At 37.4% G+C, this 20,324-nt stretch overlaps 1 protein-coding gene across 6 annotated transcripts in view; it reads left to right on the plus strand.

Moving 5' to 3' along the window:
• Positions 1-20,324, plus strand: part of Wdr37 (WD repeat domain 37) — a 53,625-nt gene that overhangs the window by 12,085 nt on the left and 21,216 nt on the right. For 5 of the 6 annotated variants that reach the window (XM_051194777.1, XM_051194775.1, XM_051194780.1 and 2 more), the window contains exons 3-9: positions 2,559-2,655; positions 5,227-5,322; positions 5,612-5,676; positions 9,156-9,291; positions 10,828-10,899; positions 14,561-14,605; positions 16,206-16,282. In XM_051194777.1, coding sequence (XP_051050734.1) covers positions 2,559-2,655; positions 5,227-5,322; positions 5,612-5,676; positions 9,156-9,291; positions 10,828-10,899; positions 14,561-14,605; positions 16,206-16,282 — 588 coding nt within the window. Of the gene's footprint in view, positions 1-460; positions 571-2,558; positions 2,656-5,226; positions 5,323-5,611; positions 5,677-9,155; positions 9,292-10,827; positions 10,900-14,560; positions 14,606-16,205; positions 16,283-20,324 lie in introns of those variants that run through there. The other variant, XM_051194781.1, reaches the window with a different exon arrangement.

The raw sequence follows: 20,324 nt of genomic DNA on the forward strand, positions 1-20,324 counted from the left end.
CATCCATTTGAAAGAGTAAAACTTTAGCTGTGTGGTAGGATTTCTTTGATGATGGAAATTTTATCACCTTTGATAAAGGTGCCACAAGGTCACTGTAACATTTAGGCAGTTAAACATGATTGGTATAATTTAGTATTTAAAATGTAGATTAAATAAGTACATAATTACATTGACATTTAAATAGTCGTATGTAGCTGGTGGCTACTAATTGGACAGTGTAGGTAAACAATCTAAAATGGTACTTAAGGTTTTTGATTTACTTACTTACATTACCAGCAGTGAAAATTCCACTTTGTTTGCTGGTGTATACTAAATTTGCTCTTAGTGTTGTCTTCCATTGTGATGTAGTATAAGGTGGTAATTGTACCTCACAGGAGGCATTTCAAAGGTCATTCATAGTTCTTTCACCTGAGCAATCTAGACCTGTGTACCACTCTATATATTGGCTCTCAGAGTTTCCCATGTTAGCTAGATTGTTTACTGAAGTTATTTGGAGTGGAACCAACCAGCATGATCTGTGAGTGACTGCTGTGAGTAAAGCCATAAGTGTTTGATGCTGCAGCTGGCATGGTAGGTATAAAGTGGACTGTTGTGGGAAAACAGAGATGTGCTGACTGACTGTCAGTACTCTTGATTTACAGTGGTAATCACTACAGTGTTTAGCAGTGCTCTTTTGGTTATTAGGGAATAGTATCAAAAAGAAGGTGAAGGTTGATTGCCATGATACTATATTAGGTTAATCTTAATTTGTAAGTGTGAAGTTTTTTAGAGAGATGTTAAGATTACCAGTTCTGCTAGATTTATTAAGGTAACATGTATATATTTTAAATAGTTCATAAACTTTATGTGAGAACATGTAATTATTGAAAAATTGTGGAAATGTTCACTGTTTCTTAAAATTTATAGTTCTAAGAAGTTAACCTGAGGTGGAATTTAATAAATATTGTGAGTATGGATACTTTTTAAATTTGCAACTTAACCAGGTCTCAACAGTTGATATTGTTTATAAATGTGAAGTCACTTGAAAATTTTACTGATTTTATTTGAATATTGGAACATTAATATAGACATATTTGAGAATTTTATTTTTGAAAATACTTTTTGTGCTGGGGAAGGGTGGGACATACATACTAATTATGTAGACAGTGTCCTCGTGGAGATTAGAATAGAAAATAGACATATCAAATAGTCTTCTATTTATTATTAGTGTTCAGGAAAAGTAAATTTGTGAACTTATTTGGTGTCTTGGAAGCATTCATACGTTTAACTTGGAAGTATGTTGTAGATGTTACTTCTTGTTGTCTTCACTTTACATTTTAGATAGAGACTGAAGTGGGGGGAAATGTGCAAAGGCATGAAGGATGTGACCTACTTTATGTGTTCACTAAACTGCTAGACATTTTGTTCTTACAGGCAAGATTTCTTTTCCCCCTCTTCATAGTAGTCTTAGTTATAGAGTTATAGGAAGTCTCTAGTTTGTTTTGGTTGAAGCACAATGGATCTAATTAGGTGATTAGGCAGACCTCTCTTTTAGTGTATAGCCCATTGAAATAGTGTTTTTATTTTATTTTATTTTATTTTATTTTATTTTATTTTATTTTATTTTAAGTAGCATGTGGTAGAGCCTAAGGGCTATTTGTAACATAGCTTCATTTTTGGGAATGTATTTGCTTCTCTATGAATTTGGAAATTTTTGAATAAAGTAAGCTCATGTTCCCTCTATGTCATTGCAAAACAGAGCTTTTCCCCCAAAGGGAAAAAGTTTACTCCAAGTCAAACATGTGTGACCAGGGTCCAAGAATACAGATTATGTTCACCTAAATAACCCACTCTAGTGTGGAAGAGGGTACAAGACCTCTTGAGTCATATAACAGAAGAATGACATACATCAGTGCACTGGCCAGATATATTGTTGGAGACATCTGGTAGGCAGATTACAGCGGAGTAGGGGGTTGTCTTTGCTTTGTGTTTAAGACGTTCTGACATTCTTAGCTTTAAGGTTGGTGGATGCTTCAGGTATGCCCAGCTCATTCTGAAAGGTTTAGGTCAGCTACAGAGGTTGATCATAAATGGTTGTTAAAAAGAGCTGAAGGAAGTTCCAGATCATGTGGGTTCTCAGTCTAAAACATTACATATCCACAATAATTATGTTCTGGTTTGTCAGTCAATCTTTACGATTTTTAGCACATATATGGCTTCTTCAGAGAATTGTGTTCACACGTGTAAAAGGGAAAGTTGTTTTATAAAATGTTTGCTCTTAAATCTTGTATTCCTCTAGGAATACATTTTGAGTGTTTCCTTTGTAGAAACTTGAATCTTAAAAAAAATTTGAGTGTTGGGCCTTGAACCCAAGATGCATGCTAAGTACATGCTGTCACTGAGCTACATGCCTAGGTAAACTTTAAATTCTTTAAATCTTCATTTTTATAACCAATAAAATATATGATATTATAAAGAGTTTAAGATAAATGATAATTCACTTTGAAAAAAATATATTATTGCCTAATATTAAAGTGATTATTTCATCCATTTTAAACAAAAATATTTGTCTTGTACAGGATTCCAAACTGCCTTCCTCAGTCCGAAGTACATTGCTGGAACTGTTTGGTCAGATAGAAAGAGAATTTGAAAATCTTTACATCGAAAACTTAGAATGTGAGTATCTCCTATCAGTGTTTTAAAAACATGATTACGTCTACATAGAAATCTTTGAGAATAGTATTGGTGGATTGAGATTCTTCACTATTATTTTCTATTTTGTTGTTAAACATGCTGACTTAAACTTATTATTGGGGCTGGGGAGATGGCTCAGCAGTTAAGAAGGGCCTGTCTGCTCTTACAAAAGTACTGGGTTCAATTCCGAGCACCCACATGACTGTTCACTGTTTGTAATTTCAGTTTCAGGAGATCTGATGCCCTCTTCTGTGGTATATGGACATACACGTGCAGGCAAAATACCAAAACACATAAAAAAGATTATCTGACAGTTCTGTGAGCGTAGCATGATTCTTGCCTCGATGATGTCAAAGGGACAAACATCTTCTGCTTATTGTTTGGTGACAGAATGCAGTCAGTTGTGCTATTAGGAAAGGCCTCTTTATCATTGTCTTTGGCTAATGTGCCTATCTCCTTTGGTGATGTGATGGTTTCTCTTGTTTCCTCTCTGACATGCCTTTCTGTCTACACAGAAAGATCCTGTCTTGAAAAACAAAACAAAACAAAAAAAAAAAAAAAAAAAAAAAAATAGGTATAGCATCTGGTTTTAAGAATTTTTTTCTAAAAAAAGTTATCAGAGTTACAGCAACTGAAATATTTTGGGTGTTGTCACTGTGATTTAAGACATTCACATAACAAAGTACTTGCCTAGTTAAAATAATAAAAATAAAATTTTAAAAATTACTAATGTTTGGAGGTACTTTTAACTCTGTGTTGCCTAGCACTTAGAGGATTTGGTGGCTCCTTGTTACCCATATGATATAGTTCAAATTTCTTTTTTTCTTTTGTTTTTGTTTTAAGATTTATTTATTATATATACAGTGTTTTGGCATTCAGGCATTCCAGAAGAGGACACTAAATGTCATTATAGATGGTTGTGAGCTACCATGTGGGTCCTGGGAATTGAACCCAGGACCTCTGGAAGAGCAGTCAGTGTACAACCTCTGAGCTATCTTTCCAGTCCAGCCCCAATGAATGTTTGTTCTCTTTCTCTTTTTCATTTTCTCTTTCTTTCTTTCTTTCTTTCTTTCTTTCTTTCTTTCTTTCTTTCTTTCTTTCTTTCTTTTTTTGAGACAGGGTTGCTCTGTATTGCTTTGGAGCCTGTACTGGAACTAGCTGTGTAGACCAGGCTTGCCTTGAACTCACAGAGATCCACCTGCCTCTGCCTCCCGAGTGCTGGATTTAAAGGCATGTGCCACCAACGCCCTGCTGAATGCTTTCTTTAATTTCCTTTTTCCCTTTCCCTTCCCTCCTTTCTGCCTCCTCTCCCCTCCTCTCTTCTTTCCTTTTTTTCCCTTTCTTTCTTGAGACAGGTTTTTTTCCTAGCTTTGATGCCTGTCCTGGAACTTGTGTTGTAGTCTAGTCTGGCCTTGAACTAACAGAGATCTGCCTGTCTCAGCCTCCCAAATGCTGGAATTGAAGGTGTGCCACCACCTGGCAAAGTCCCAGTTCCTCAGCCTGGGTGCTGTATTAGAGCCTTTTGATCTCAGCCTGTTCATTACTTAGAGTCCCAGGGAGCTTCTTGGTATCCTGGCAAGCATGTAGACCCTAGAGCTGGGTGGACTTGTGTTTAAGGCAGGTCCCATCTATGCCAGCTTATACTTGGTGCTTTTAGATCAGTTACCCTGAGCAAGTCTTGTCTCTGTTTCACTGTGTGGATACCTGAGGTCACTCCTAAGGCCTTCTGATAGCAAGGGGAACCATAGTTTTCTGTATCTTCAATTACTGTGTTCCTTATAATGGTCCATTTTTGTGTTTCTCTTCCCATATTTATGTTGTTATGACACTCCCTGTCCTGAATTTCTTATTAAATTTTCATTCTGGAATTTTAAAATCTTTGTTGTACATAATCCTCATGTGGAGATCCTTTAGTGTCATATACCAGTAGTTATATATTGTTATTCCCTCAGTTGCAGTATCCACAAGTAAACTATAATAATTTCACTGAATTTCAGACAGTATCAGAATGTTTTTAAGTTCATGAAACCAGCAAAAAACGAAGCTATGCTGAATAAGAATTTAGATATGCAGGTATTCTGCTTGCAACCCTGATAGTAACATCTTCACAGGGTCACAAGTGAGCTTTCATTTATTTATTTTTAAAGATTGACTCTCATGCAGTCCAGACTGGCCTTGAACTTGAAATGTAGCTGAGAGTGACCCTGAACTTCTGATTCTCTTGTCTCCACCTTCTAAGTGCTGAGGCTGGAGGCATCCACACTCAGTATATATGATGCATGGATGAAACGCAAGCCCTCATGCATGCTGGGAGAGCACACCACCAACTGAACTTCATCCCCAGCACTGATGTTTTGTTCTTGGAAGGTACCTGGAATGATGACTTGAGTGTTTGGAAACTGTAAATTATCACCTTGCATTTTAGAATATTTTTCACATCTTCTTTTGACAGTCCTAACTCACAACATTCTTATGTAAATTTTAGAAGTGATGAGTACATTTGAATGTAAGACCAAATTTTACAATTTTTTAAAGGATGTTTTTAATTTCCAGTGCGCAGAGAAATTGATACTCTTAATGAACGCTTAGCTGGTGAAGGACAAGCTATCGATGGGGCAGAATTGAGTAAGGGCCAGCTCAAAACAAAAGGTAAAATAAATGCTTGTAAACTTATTGCTTGTAGATTACTTATCAAGGGAACTGGGATTTAATGAAGGATACTGACTCATATACTCACTGCTATCAGCCAAACTTGGAGTACTTAATTCAGATATAGGTCAGATGATAAAGAGCTTGGGTCCCTCTTCCAGTTCTGCTGTTGTCCCTGTGACATGGTGGGTACATAGATCTGAATTTTCCTTTCTACAACATAGTTGTACTTTACAATGCAGTGGTTATTGAGTTTAAGGGTATATGATTGTTTTCTCTGTTTCCACAGCCAGTCACAGTACCAGTCAGCTTTCTCAGAAGCTAAAGACCACCTACAAGGCTTCCACCAGCAAGGTATGCAAGGCACTGGCTCTCGAGCCAGTCATGTGGTGTTTACGGTGTGCAGATGTGTACTTTAACTTACATATTTTCCAGTTAGAAATGTGTAATAGAAAAATGTCTGGTTTCTAAAACAACCATTGCTAAATGGCTACAGTATATAGATGCTTAGATACTTAGATACTAACTTTAGTGAGATCAATGTATTGTACATTATTAATTTTTGTCTTAGAAGAATAATATATTTTGTATTGTTAATTGGCTTGTTGAAAATATATGGATTCGGTTGGATAGACAATAGATAACTATATGGAGTGAAATTCTTTCTGGGCTAAAGTTACATTTTCATTATTATTTTTCAATTTTCTAAGTATGAGAAGGAAGTGGGGGAGTGCTTCTGAGGCATGTAGGGACAGTCAAGGAGTTTCCTTTTATAATGCCTAGTGCTGACTTGAAGTGGCAAGGATTTAATTGTTGGAAAGTTATTGTATAATAGTATTTTGAGGTAATATTCTATATCTCTAATTTGGAGTATATTGACTATGTAAAAGATAAATTAATTACATAACTTTGTTGAATGTACACTCTTTGGGTTGAATGTGAGGGGAAAAATAGAAGTTTGTGCTATGATTATGTATTACCAGCTTTTAATTTTTCATTGTATTGGGCTGGCAGTCATTTATTTGGCAGGAATAATGAGGTTAAGAGGAGAACTCTAGCCTTTCTGCTTTTTCTCCTTATTTAAAAATTCTTGGTAATCATTATTTAGGAGGGAACATGAATCTTGTTGACATTTTCTACTGTGTACTTTGATAACATCTGGAATATAAATGGCTGTTTCATTGGAGTTTTGTTTGTTGTAATGTCTAGTTTACCCTAGTTTTGAAATTTGTAATTAACTTCAGTCTGTTTTTTCAAAATGAAGTGTAAAATTATGTTCTTCACTTCTTGTTACATTATCTTGAATTAAATAGATGATTCTGATGCTTGCAATTCTGTGTATACAGTGTGTGGTTTTAGGATTCAAAACTTTGTGGTTATTTCTGAAATAGAGGAAGATATGCTTATATAGCAGTCTTTTACCATGAGCAATAAGAACAAGGTTTGGACAAAGGTAAGGACATACACAATAGTATTTTGTTTTAAAATATATTAGAACTATTTAACAGCAGTCATTTCAGGATTAGAATATGCCAGAAGCATATTCTTAATGGATTTTACTACAGTTTATACACTGTATGTACTCATCTTAAAATATAATGAAACACAAGACATCTGAAAATTCAAGAAATAATTTGGTAACAATATATTCTGATTTGTACCACAGCATGGATTCTTGATATTAAAGCTAAGCACGAATGCAACAAGAACATGCTACAGTCTAGATTCATTACTTGCCCTCCTTGTGACTCAGAGCCATGAAAGGCAAGTAGCATGTTTGGTGAGACAGCGGGAGCGCAGAAGTGTATGAAGTAAACCCTGAGAGGTTTTCCCTTCCCTGGGCTGCTCATGACTGATTGCTAATGCTTATGGGGTGGGGTCAGGGGAAGACAGTCTACCCTGAAAACTACTTTAAAGAAACCGGTGGAGATGTTTGCAAATATTCTTTAGAAAGTATTTTTTGTATTGGGAAAGGGCCTTTCTGATTCATAAAAGTACTTTAGGTTGGGTTGTGGTTAAAATGATTTAGAATGATGAGAAAACATCACACCATTGCTTTTTTGTAAAAATTGTGACAGGGGCTCTGTATGTTGTCCTGCCTGCCCTGGAACTCCCTATGTGGATGAGGTTGGCCTACAACTACCAGAGATCTCTTGCCTCTCTCTTGCCTCTGCCTTCTGAGTGTTGGCATTAAAGGCACGCACCACCATGCTTGGCTTAAGTCAGTGTTTGTTTGGTATTTAAGCATAATGAACATTATGGAAGTGACATGTGAGGAAGTCTGCCGCAGTATTCATGGAAAGCATATTATCCTGTTTCTGAACTATAAAGTTGTATTCCCATGGTAGTGCCTCTTCCATTCTACCCTGTGAATGGAATGGGTAAGAAATGTGGCTTAGTCGTTTCTTATAATAGCATTCTTTATAGTAGAAATGTTGAGAGATTTGGAAAATGAATTTTACCACAACTTAGGATGGTGGTGAGTTTTATTGATCTGTAACTTTTCTCTCTCTCTAAAATGTAATACTATTTGGCATTTTAGTAGTATTTTCTGTCAGCACAAGCTTACACACAATGTAGGAGGGATACTTCTGTTGATTTTAGGAGGGAGACTAGCTTTTAGAAAAGATGACAATAATGAGTTTGAGATTTGAACAAGTTATTTTCTATTTTATGTAAAATTTAAATCAAGTTAAATAGAATTGACTTACATTATTTGTAAAATTTTGGTCTCTTAACTAAGCATTTTGTTTTTGTCTTTACTGGTGGTGATAATCTGAAAGCACATACGTAATTAATGTAACAGATTGTGTCTGCATATGTTTATGTAAGAATAAATTTATATATATGTCCTAGGTTTTGCAGAATCATTGTTAAAAGCAAGCTGTATGAATCCATTAATTTTTTGTTTTCATTTTTTGCTTATAGATTCATTATTTTTTTCTGATTTTCTTAAAAGTTGAAATGTTTTCATTTATCTGAAGCAGCTTCGTGAACAAAGTTTAAAGCAGTCTTTGCATTTAGTTTCTTCCTTACTTTATAGTCTTCATTACAAGGGAAATGAGAATTGTTACATGTGTCATTATATAGACCCGTACCTTACTGTGTGTTCCTCATTGTCTGTATCATCTCATGTCTGTTTCCCATTAGAATATGAGCTTCTAAAAAGGCCTTTGTATCTCTCAGTGCTGACTCCATCCAGCATGGCACGTGGCTTTAAGCAAGTGCTCAATAAACAATCTTTAATAAACCTCCTCATCTGCTACAAGTGTGGTCATTTGATTCCTCTTACAGCATGGGCCTTTTTTGTTTTGATATATGGTTGGTATAAAATGATCAAATTCAGGAAAAAAAATGAAAGTTATTCTGTGAACACACACTTTAGTGTTAGTAGTTTGGGGTATTTTTTCTCAACTTTTTCATGTCTGTTTTTCTGTCTGGTCTCTGTCTCTCTGACTCTCTCTCTGTCTCTGTCTTTCTCTCATCTCTCTGTATGTATATGTGTGTTTTAAAGATGGAGAATTTTGTTTGAGATTTGGGGAAGAGTGGCTTGCAAGGCCCACCTGTGCCTTTCTTCTGCAGTGAGGCGTGACCTGCAGTGAGACATGACTCCTGTCCACTAATGGAGTGGGGAGAATTTTCTGAAGCCTCTGATTATGAGCTGAGTGAGAGCAGCCTTACTGTTTGAGGCTCTCAGTTCTGTTCATACCTGTATTATATTCCGTTAGTGTTTCCAGTATTCTGTTAAATTACATCTTTTTGCTGTTCTGTTTTTTTTTTTTTTTTTTTTAACTTAGAGAAATTTAAAAGTGCTTTTTTTCTTCTCAATTTAGATTGTTTCCAGCTTTAAGACTACCACATCAAGGGCCATCTGCCAGCTTGTGAAGGAGTATATTGGTCACAGGGATGGCATCTGGGATGTCAGTGTTGCAAGGACACAGCCTGTGGTTCTTGGGACAGCATCTGCTGGTGAGCTAGACACTGTTGCAGCTGGCTTATTAAGATGTGGCTTTGATTGATAACTTATGAAAATGACTTATGGTTAACAGTGGCAGAGCAGTTCCTGGAAACAAAATTGCTGGAATAGTTATTCAAACCAAAGCTTTTGGGTCTGGGTGTGGTAGTATATGTCAAAGTCCCAGCACTCGAGGTGGAGGCAGGAGGACCTCAAGCTTCAGGCCAACATAGGCTGTGATATAAAGTCCTGTCATTCTGTTTCTCAAACAAAAATGAAGTGAAAAGAAGGAAAAGAAATGGAAAAACGTTTGCCTTGGTGTGGGAGCACCCATTTCTCCTGAGACCTGTAGTCTTCCTTTGTAGTAGTCCTGTGGGTGATGTCACAGTCAAGGCTGGACTCCTGTTTTTGAGTTAGTAGATACTTGGCTTCAACTAAGTTATCTGAGAGTATCTGATTTGAATGGTAGAAACAGTATAGGTAGGATAGTTTTTAAATGTTAGATACTGTTTTTTTTTTTTTTTTTTTTTTTTTTTTTTTGATTGGCTTTGTTCCTATTTAGATGTGCTTCTGACTTGGAGACAGTTTTGTCATTTTTCTTGCAGCAATGAAGGGGAAAGGTTATGCTAGCAACTAAAAAATGCATATTCTTTAGACTGTTGAGTTGTTCAGGAGGCTGCTCTTTGGGGTCACTGGGTAGGTCTCACCACTAACATGATAATTTATGAAAGCTCAGATTAGTCTAACATACTACCTCTTCAGATATAGCTGATTGACTGTTGAAAATGACTTTCTTAGCTGTGAGAAGTTATTTTCGGTTTGAATGTATTAGTTAAAAAGAAGGGGGGGGTGACTTCTAATATTTCTGAAATTTCCTGTGGATCAGTGGCTACTATTTCTTCTTAGATTCTTTAATTCTCTTTCCCTTTTTAATGCTTGTGGGAGGAAAAGGTCCAAAGGAATAGCCATTATTTCATATAATTTAACTGAATTTGGAGGCTAATTGAATTTGAGAATTATAAGATGTTCTGCAAAGCCCTAATGCTAGGATAAAATAATGGGACTATGATGTAAATGAATAATGTATGCCAGTCACACATGATGGCCTTGGTGTAATGGTCCACTAGGATAGCAAGTCCAGTTGTCCTTTTTCCAGTTCTGTGGCTTCGGACACGTCTCAGCATTTTCCTTAGGATAATTGAATTGTACAAAGCAGTAGAATCAAAGTTGCAAGAGCTGTTTGGGTACTGGAGCAATGACTCCGTTAAGAGCATTGACTGTTTCTCCAGAGACCCAAGATTGAGTTTTGATTTTCAGGACCCACATGGTGCCTCACTGGATCCACCCAATGGATCCAGTACCCTCTTCTGTCCTTCAAGGATACTGCATACATAGACATATGTGCAGGCAAAAATGCCCATGTACATAAAATAAAACTAAATTAAAAATACCTGTTAGGGTGATGTGGCTTACCATTTTTGGATATTATTGTATATTTAAAGAGATTATAAAGTTAGTGATGGCTAAGTTATGACTTGTTCGTCTTGTAGATCACACGGCTTTGTTGTGGAGCATAGAGACTGGCAAATGTCTTGTCAAATATGCTGGCCATGTGGGCTCAGGTAAGCATTTTTCTAAAAGAGCACAGTAATCAGAAGCTGTGTTTTTCTGGTTCCTTTTAAAATTTCTCATAATACCAACTATATTAGTAAAAAGTTTTATACTTGATATAGAATTTTAATATTTTGGTGGTTAGTGGACAATGTAATGTAGTCAGACTGGATAAACTGTTCTTTACCTTGTATGATTAATAAAGGGGAAAAGTTTAATGCCTAAGCATTGCTACACATTAGTCTACATTGTATAACTTTATAATTATTATAAACCATGTGTTAGAGATTAATGAGAGATTAATCAGGCTATGGCTTTGTGTTTTATATATTTTATAGTAGCTCTCTTCTGCCTCTTCACTTATACATGGGTATTAACAATGTTTTGATCAAGTTTCATTCTTATACTTTTCTCCCAAACATTTGTAAACTTCTTCCATTTAGAATGTCTTTATCCAGTCTGCCCTCCTTCTCATTCTCCTCCTTGGCTAGCTACCACTCCTCCCTTAGTTTCCAAGATAGCCTTGTTATTTGGCACTTAGATTCATGAGCACACTTAGATGCAAGCGCACCCATGTGATTTTTCTTATCACTGTGCCTGTGGCCATCTTAAAAATTCATAGAAAACAACAGAATAAAGGCTAGAGTGGAATGCGAATTTAATGATGAGACAGTCTCCATCTGAAGAAAATGGGATTTAAAGGGCCTCACTTTTTATTTATTTATTTATTTACATGTCGATCCCAGTCCCCTCTCCCTCCCTCCCTCCTTCTTTACCTCCCTCCCTCTTACCCTCTCTGCCCCCTCACATGCACCCTAACCACTCTCCCCTCCCATCCCCCCACCCCAATTCCACATGTAGGGCAATGCCATCCTGGTGGGGTCATGTAGATCTGACAGGCCATTTGAAGTAGGGGCTAGGACTTCTCTCCTGTCTCTAGGTTAAGGCAGTATCTCTCCATGGGGGGGGGGTGTCCGCAAAGTCCTTTTGTGTACCAGGAATATATTCTGGTTCCACTGTCCTAGGTCCCTTAGACTGCTCAGTCCTTCTAGCTGAGACCCATATTCAGGGGGGGCTGAGTCAGTCCCATGCTGGATTCCCAGCTATCAGTCTTGGGGCCCGTTAGCTCCTCCTTGTTCAGGTCAGTTGTCTCTATGTGTTTCTGCAACCTGGTCTTGTTCTCTCCCTCTGCATCTTGATTCTAGTTTGACTCAATGTTTAGGTATGGGTGTTTGCTTCTGTTTCCAACAGCTACTAGATGAGGGCTCCATGATGGTGGATAAGTTAGTTGTTGATCTCATAAATGCCGGGAGGGGCATTTATGGTAGCCTTTCTATGGTTGCTCAAATTGTTCGTTGGCGGCAGTCTTGTAGGTCCCTAGACCTTTCTTTAGGTTCAGTTTTTCTCTTCAAACCAGTAATGGCTCTTTTTATGTTCTCTCTCTCTCTCTCTCTCTCTCTCTCTCTCTCTCTCTTTCTCTCTCTTGTCTTCTATTCCTACCCTGACTCAATCTTCCTAGTCGTTTTCCTCTCTTCTCCTCTTTCTCCTACTTCTCTCTCCATTCATTGCCCCTCCCCCAATTGCCATGTGCTCTGAGGGACTTGTCCCTTCCCCCTTCTGTGAGGGACTATATGGATTTTTAGACCTAGAGCAAAGGATCACCAGCCTGTAATTCACATCGCCAGAGGAATTAGGATACAAGGTGTATTCTAAGAGATTCATATAAAGGGCCTCACTTTTGAAAGAGTCTTTTTTTTTTTTGTATGTAAGATCTGCACTGATTCCTGTTTTGAGTTTTTTGTCCCTAGATTCATTCCATTCCTTTGGTATTTATATAGAGTGGAAGTCTCTTTTGTTTTTGGGGGTCAGCTTTAGATGGACTCCTGCATGTCTGTTAAAAACACAATAATTCCTCCAATGGAGAATTCTCCAATGGAGAAAAGGTGACAGTTTGTAGCCAAAGAGGGATACTGTGTCTCTTGAGAATATCTCCATTTACATTGGAGTTCAGCTTAGTCTCACATTTATAGACTCAACATCTCCTTTAGCTTGTGCAAAGCCACATCCATGGGGGGAATCCTCATTTAACTCAGTACCTTCCTGACCATCTTGGTAAGTAAGGCTAGGGCTCTGAATTGTAGATCCCCAACTCTTCTCTTTCTTAACACCTTTTCTCCCTTGGCTGTTCTTGCTTCTACTTGTCTCTTTCTTACTAGTCTTCTTTTTTAGTTTATAAATACAGTGCTCAGAATATATTACTAGGGACTCAAAAATATAAAATTTTATGTGTATTATTTTCTCCTGAAAAATCTATATACACCATATATGACTGCTACCGAAATATCAGAAGAGGGTGTTGGATTTCTTGGAACTAGAGTTACAGCAGGTGTAAGCAGCCATATAGATGCTGGGAGCTGAACCTGAATTCTGTATAAGAACAGTAAGAGTTCTTAATCACTGACCCATCTTCCCAGCCCCTTTGCCCTTATTTTTAAAATACATTTGCTTATTTTTAGCATTATAGCTTATATTTATTACTAAAAAATAACAATTTTCACCAATATTTCTATATTATTTGTATTTCAGTATTGAAAGTAAATAGAATCCTCTCTTTTTAACTGTAATTTATTAGTAAAACATAATTCTAAAGGCATAGCTAACAAAATTGCACTAATGGATAATTTTTTGAAGTTTAGTAGAATTTCCACAAAATATATAATTTTTTTTTCCCTGAGTCAGGGACTTGAAGTTTGGTTACTCTTAGGGTGAGTTGAGTTCAGCTCCCTGGTCAGACTGATGGTAGTTTTAGTCCATGCTAAAACTTAGGATTTCTTTAGGAAAAGTCCTAGGTAGATTGGCCTATAATCTTTTTTTAGTAACTGACTAGTTCCATTAAACTGGGTTCATCCTTGTTTTCTTGCTGGCTATAGATAGTTCATCTGAATACAAGGAAGGAAGGAGGAAGGGATAGTGGGTACTGGGAGTCTAGTCTTTCCTTATGCTTCTTTATTAAGAAAATGAAAGCTTCCTAAGAAAAAATTTGCCAGTCGGGCAGTGGTGACACATGCCTTAAATCCCAGAACTTAGGAGAGGCAGGCGGATCTCTATGAGTCGAGGCCAGCCTGGTTGACAAGTGACACGAAGAAACCCTGTCTCAAAAAAATAATTAAAAAAAAAAGAAGAAGAAGAAAACATTTGCCAAAGCTTACCTTTGAGTATTCTGAATTTGGATAAGAAAATGAGAGGACAGTGACCTAATCTCCATTTGAGTATGGTTGGAATTCATTTCTGGGGTTTCATTGTCATGGAATAGATCAGGGTTTTTGCAGTCTTCACACTACAGTTTGCTTTTGCTTCGTGTCATAAGCTCATTTTCTTTGTTTTTCTTTATTTGATTTATTTTAACTCTAAATTACTTGCCTGTTTATAAAAGTAGATTGTTAATCTTTCTTTTGTGTCTGTCATTTAGCAAGTTGGTTCATGCGTTGTTTTTTTTTTTAAATTATACCTCAGTTCTAACATATATTAATTCATATTTAATTGAATCAAAGGATCTAATACACTATTATAGTTTTTTAAATTTACAGTAACCTTGTAATACAGTAGCTAATAAAAATTGATAACATGGTTTTGTTATCTTAAAACTGTTTTTGTAATATTTTTATTTTGCAGTAAATTCTATAAAATTTCATCCTTCAGAGCAGTTGGCTCTTACTGGTATGTTGATTTTTTTTTCTTTCTTGAATGAAATAATAATCTTAAAACAGCTATAAAATTTCTGTTAGACAATCTTTAGTAGACATTTTATGAATAATTTTCATTCCTTTCTAGGTAATTTGCTTAAGCTGCAGTAGCTTTGTACATCACATCTTGGACTGGCTTTTAAAACCTAGTTTAATTTGCTGCTTTTTTAAGGTGGCCTTTTATACTGAGTATTATTTCTACAAAATTGTCAGAAAGCTGTGGAGTTATATGTTTTGTGGTACAGCTGATAATCTTGGAGTGTATGCATTGGCTTGATGGGTCAGAGGTTGCCATGCTTTTGGAAAAGACCAGTAAGTAGGTATATTTGTCTCTGACAGACTGTATGATGCCTGTCCCTGCTCTGGTCTGTTTTTTTTTTTTTTTTTTTTTTTTTTTTAAGAGTGAAAATATGTCTTTTGTAGAAGGTGAAAAGACATGACTGTTCATTTACAAAAAAGGGGAAATGCCTGCCTGCACTTTTCCCATGGCCTGGATTCTGCTGAGCCCAGGATAGAGTATACACGTTGAAATGACAAGGGTGTTTTGTGCAGGTGGAAGGGTTTAAGAAGGAGCCCAGCATGAATACTTTTAGTGTGTGGCCTTGAATTGGTCAGAGACTTTTTACATGTGAGAGAGATATGGTGGGAAGGTTACTCTAAATCATTTCCCAGTCCTAGATGATCATAGCCAATATTTACCTCAACACATACCTGAGAAAGTGGGGAAGACACTGAAGGTTTATTGTGTGATTGGTAGAGAGGAAAGACACTAGATTAATGGAAGTTGGATATATCTAGATATAAATCAAAAGCTTAGAAAGGAGAGGTAAAACCTAGTGACATCTAAAAAAAGAGCTAATACCAGCTTTGAGACAGATAAAGGATCAAAGGAAATTATGTAGTGTTGAGAAACTGGCAAATTAGGTCAGTCAGTTGATTTTAGCCATAACAAATTCATGATCATGGTAACTTCTTTAGGTAAGTTTTGCAGCTGAGAGGAGAGCAGATGTAAAGCAGACCACTTTGGCAAGAGCTGAGAATATCACTCTGGAGTGCCTGTGTGGCTGTTCTTTGTCTTCCGTTCCTAATCAGTGCACTTTCTTCAAAACTTCTGCTAGAAAGAAGAGGAATAGGAAAGCAACACAAATGAGTAATGGTAATAGTAAAATAATAAGTAATACCAGGCATATTATAAAGTCCTAATAATAGTGAATAGATGGAAAAGTCATTCCCTTTCCTAAAACATCTCAGACTGTTATAGTCACAAGTGTAATGCAGTAGAATATTTATTATATAGATTAAAAATAAAATCTCTTAATTTTCTTCTTAACCTTCAAAGGTTTTCTAAGATGAAAGGGGAAATACTTTCTTAGTAATTGTAATCCTAATTTTGTATATGTGTTCTATTCTTATTAGCATGGTATAGTCTGAAATTGCTATTTAAATAAAACATTTACTTTACTAAATACCACTAAGTTAGAAAAGCATGATTGATGTTTGGCCACAGTGTAGGAAAGAACACATTTTATGCATGTTTTGCCCAGTGGGTAATCTTCCCCCATTTGTCTCTTCAGCTTCTGGAGATCAGACTGCTCATATTTGGAGATACGTGGTACAGCTTCCAACACCTCAGCCTGTGGCCGACACTAGTGTAAGCATGTTTAGTTACTCTGACAGTTTATTGTTGGTCTGCTCCTGTAGTAGGAGTCTGGATACTTGCAAATTTTAGAATAAGCTGATAGTATCTGGTATGGTTGGCTACATCTTAAATGATTAGTGTAGATGTGAACTGTGGCTTAATTAACCACCTCAGCAGACGCCAGCAACAGAGACATGAGTTATACTGCTGTGAGTAAAGGAACAGAACAAGGATGAGATAGAGGAGTATTATCAGAGCACTGGAGTTCTCTCTTAAGCACCAGAAAATGGAACTGCCTGGCTGTGAATATGTGTCAGGACAGGGGAATAAGGATCTGAAAGTGATTTGGAAATTGCTAAGGCTGTCACTCCTACCACAGGCCTGAGGTTGACTTTTCCTTGTTTTCAAAGGGTGGGCGTCTTAGTTTTTATTCTTCCTGCCTTGCCTCTCTGCTTCATTCCCCCACCCCCCCCCAAAAAAAAAAAAAAAAAAAAAAAAAAAACAGACATGATTTCATTGTAACCCAACCCAAGCTGGCCTTGAATTTGCATTCTTCCTCAACTTCCCTAGAGCTGTGATTATAAGCATGTGTCAGTATATATGGCCTCTTTGGCTTTGGCCATGGGGATTGGGGGATAGGGTGCCACAGCCGAGTGCCATAGCAGGGGTGGGGCTGCCCAGATAATTGTCATGGTGAGGAAGCTATTAGTGGTTCTAAAAGGTAAAGAGTGGAGCCTAAGAAGATTTATTGTTGAGACTTAAGATCTAATGGAATTTGCTTTGCTAGATTTGGGGTTTGTTGAAACCTTTTTTATTTCCTCTTTTTCTTTTGCTTCCTTTTTGAATAGAATTGCTTGTACTGTACTTCTCCAGTATTGTGTTTTGGATAAATATAACTTGTTTGTTTTCTGTGGTCTATAGCTAGTTGAGAATTTTGCCTGAGGATAAATTGTACTTTGATTCTCATGCAGACCTCCCAACTTAGATGGTATTTTGTTAAGACTGTACTTTAGACTTTAGTGTTAATGTTGGAATGAGTTGATGTTTTGGGATAGAATAAATATTTTCCAGTGCAAGAAGGCCCAGGGTTAGAATATTATGGATTGGATATTTATGTCACTCACAGTTGGTATGCTAATCTGGCTTTAGTTGGAGGTAATATCTTTAAGAAAGTAGTTCTTGTTAAATGAGACCATAGGGTAGGGTAGGGCACTGGTCTAATAATATTAGTGTCCTTAAGACACCAGAGGGACTGTTTTCTCTTCTCGCCGTTGTGTGAAAGGCAGCTGTTTGTCATGCAGAAAAAGCCTTTCCACCAGAAAGTTAACTGGTTGGTTCACTTCATCATGGACTTCTGCTCTCCAGAATTAACTAATGGCATTTCCCCTTCTAAAACATGAGGTTTCAGAGCCTTTTTTGAGCCTTTCTTGTGTGGCCTTTCCAGTGGAACACATTTTAACATTACACCTGGCTCAAACTTTGCACATAGTCTTGACACCCAGACCCTTTCCTCTGTGTTGCTTTTCTGAAGAGGTGGCTCCATCCCACATCTAGGTGTTTATTTCTTCTCTCTCCTCTCTCTTTTTAATTGTGTTCTCTGTTGTAGGTCAGGAATTCAGCAGTTAACACACCTGTCATGAAGTTTGGAATTCTCTGTGACACACTCTTACGTCTACCTGCTCTTTTCTAGCTACTCCATGAAATCTTAAGGATTCAGTTGTTCAATCTTTTCTGTGTCCCTGGGAAACTGTTATGTAGCATACAAGAGGGATATCCACTGATTTTTTCCCCATGGACCACCATTGGGCATAATTACCTAGGAATTGCAAGACAGACAAGACAATGTGTCAGTTTTCATAGTCCATATTTTGCTGGAGCCATGTTGATCACCTAGTCAGAGAGATTCTTGTCTGCAGAGCCCTTCAGAAGTATGCAGCAGCACAGGTACAGAGGTGCTATACTCCTTGGGTGCAGGCGTGGGAGCTGAGAAGCCTCATGACAAGGAGCCAGGGCCTTCTGAACAGTTTTATGAGTAACAGCAGAGACAGGAGGCATCTAGACACAGGTCAGAGCTACAGCACTGCTGCAATATTTCCATCAGGCATTTCCTGTGATTGTAGCAGCCCTTCCTGTCTTGGTATGTTTATCTGCCAGGAGTCATTTTTCTCTTGAATAGCATAGGTTGGGAATGAAGCTCTCATCTCATGCAGAAGATAAAGGTTTTGCTGGCCTTTTACCTTTCCACAGATTTCCTGGCTCTCAATTTCTTTAACCAGTTAAATTTAATCTAGTGGTTGTGTACTATAGCTCCTTTTCCATAGTTCATCAGGAGTCATATTTCTAGAATAATGGACATGCTAATAGCTCAGATAACTTCCCCTTTGCCCTTGAGATGAAGTCCTTTCTTTCCAGAGCTTCACTTACTCATCTCTTGTTGTTTGCTTTTGAAATGACCTCACTGTTTAACTCTGGATGGCCTTGCCCTTATGGTAGCCCTGCCTCAGCCTTCATAGTGCAGGGATTATAGGCATGAGCTATTATATTATATTCCTGGATTATAGGGTCTGTTCTGGCTTCCCTTTGCAAACCTATCTAGGCTTAGTTTTTATACTCCTCTGCATCAGCCCATACTGAAAAAACAACTATGCTTACTTAGAGCTTTATAGTAACCGCATTCTTAACTTTCTCAGGCTGCACCTGTCTTTGCCAAGCTCCCCTTCCTTCACATGTCACTCACATGTGGCTTCTTTGAAGAATTACACTACCCTCTGTACTCTTAGCAGATTTTAGCATAGTCTGATAATCCCTTGTCATCACCAGAGTTCTATTTCCTCTCTTCCTGATGTTTCTGCAGTGCTTCCTTCTGTCCTTAGAATGGCTCTTACCATCAGCATACCTTTCTCGCAGAGCCCATCTAGAACTACTACCTTCCTGATTTTCCTTCCCACACCAACATCTTCAGAAGTGTTCTGTGAATTCATTTTTCCCTCTTGAGTCATACTCTGTCTAGTTTAGTGTTCCTACAACTGCTGTTCCTCATTGTCTTTGTGGTTACTCTCCAAGGCTACTTTTTGGGATTCTAACAGATAGCCTTTCCTCCTGTTTCTCTCTTCCCTTAAATCTTGTTGGGTGGCTCTGTAATGCTCTACCTACTGGTCTAAGTGTGAGTCCAAAGCTCATCTATTGTTCTTCTATACTAACTAGCCCTAATTGGTATCACTCAGCATCTATGGCTTTAGGGACCACCTGTTACTGTGAGTCTCAAAATTTGCATACTGACTTTTTTCTTAACTCCAGATTTTTGTTGTCATCTAATTACTTAGTATCTTCCTTGGGTGTCCTGTATTTGCTACTGAGTTTCTGGATATTCCTTCTAACCTGCTACTTTTATTCTCTTGTTCATCTCAGTTTGTACTGTTGTCATTCACTTAATAGTTTGGACCATATACCTTTAAATTGTCTTCAAATTGTGTGTGTGTGTGTGTGTGTGTGTGTGTGTGTGTGTGTGTGTAATCTATGTGGAAATCTGTTGGCAAATTCTGAAACTTTCCTGAGAGGATATGTTAATCAGCCTTTCTTCTCACCTTCATTATTACTACTACCCACATGTAGATTTCTCTTTCCTGTAGTTACTTTTACCCTGGTGCCTTCCTGGGACTGGTGGCTTCAGCATCAAATTTATGTTATCACAGTCTGTAGACTAGAAGTCTGAGAGCAAGGTAGCAAAGGATTAGTTTATTCTGAGGCCTAGGTCCTTGGCTAGCAGGTGTTCACCTTTTTACTGTGCCCTCACATGATCTTTCCCTTGTATATGTGTCTGTTGTAATTTTGTATGCAGTATGAAGTCATGATAGACCAGATCCTACATCCAGCCTGATTGTAATTTAATTGCCTTTTAAGGGTCTTTTCCTTAAGAGGTTCACATTTTGAGGTTAGGGCTTCAGCATATGAGTTTGTGGGTGGTACAGTCTAGTGCATTCACCCTCCTTTCCTTTTCTGTGTTTAGCAGTTAATCTAGGTCATATCATGCCTCTGTTTAGTAGTGATGATTTTG

The sequence above is a fragment of the Phodopus roborovskii genome, unplaced genomic scaffold (assembly GCF_943737965.1).
Source record: "Phodopus roborovskii unplaced genomic scaffold, PHOROB, whole genome shotgun sequence".
Lineage (NCBI taxonomy): Eukaryota > Metazoa > Chordata > Mammalia > Rodentia > Cricetidae > Phodopus > Phodopus roborovskii.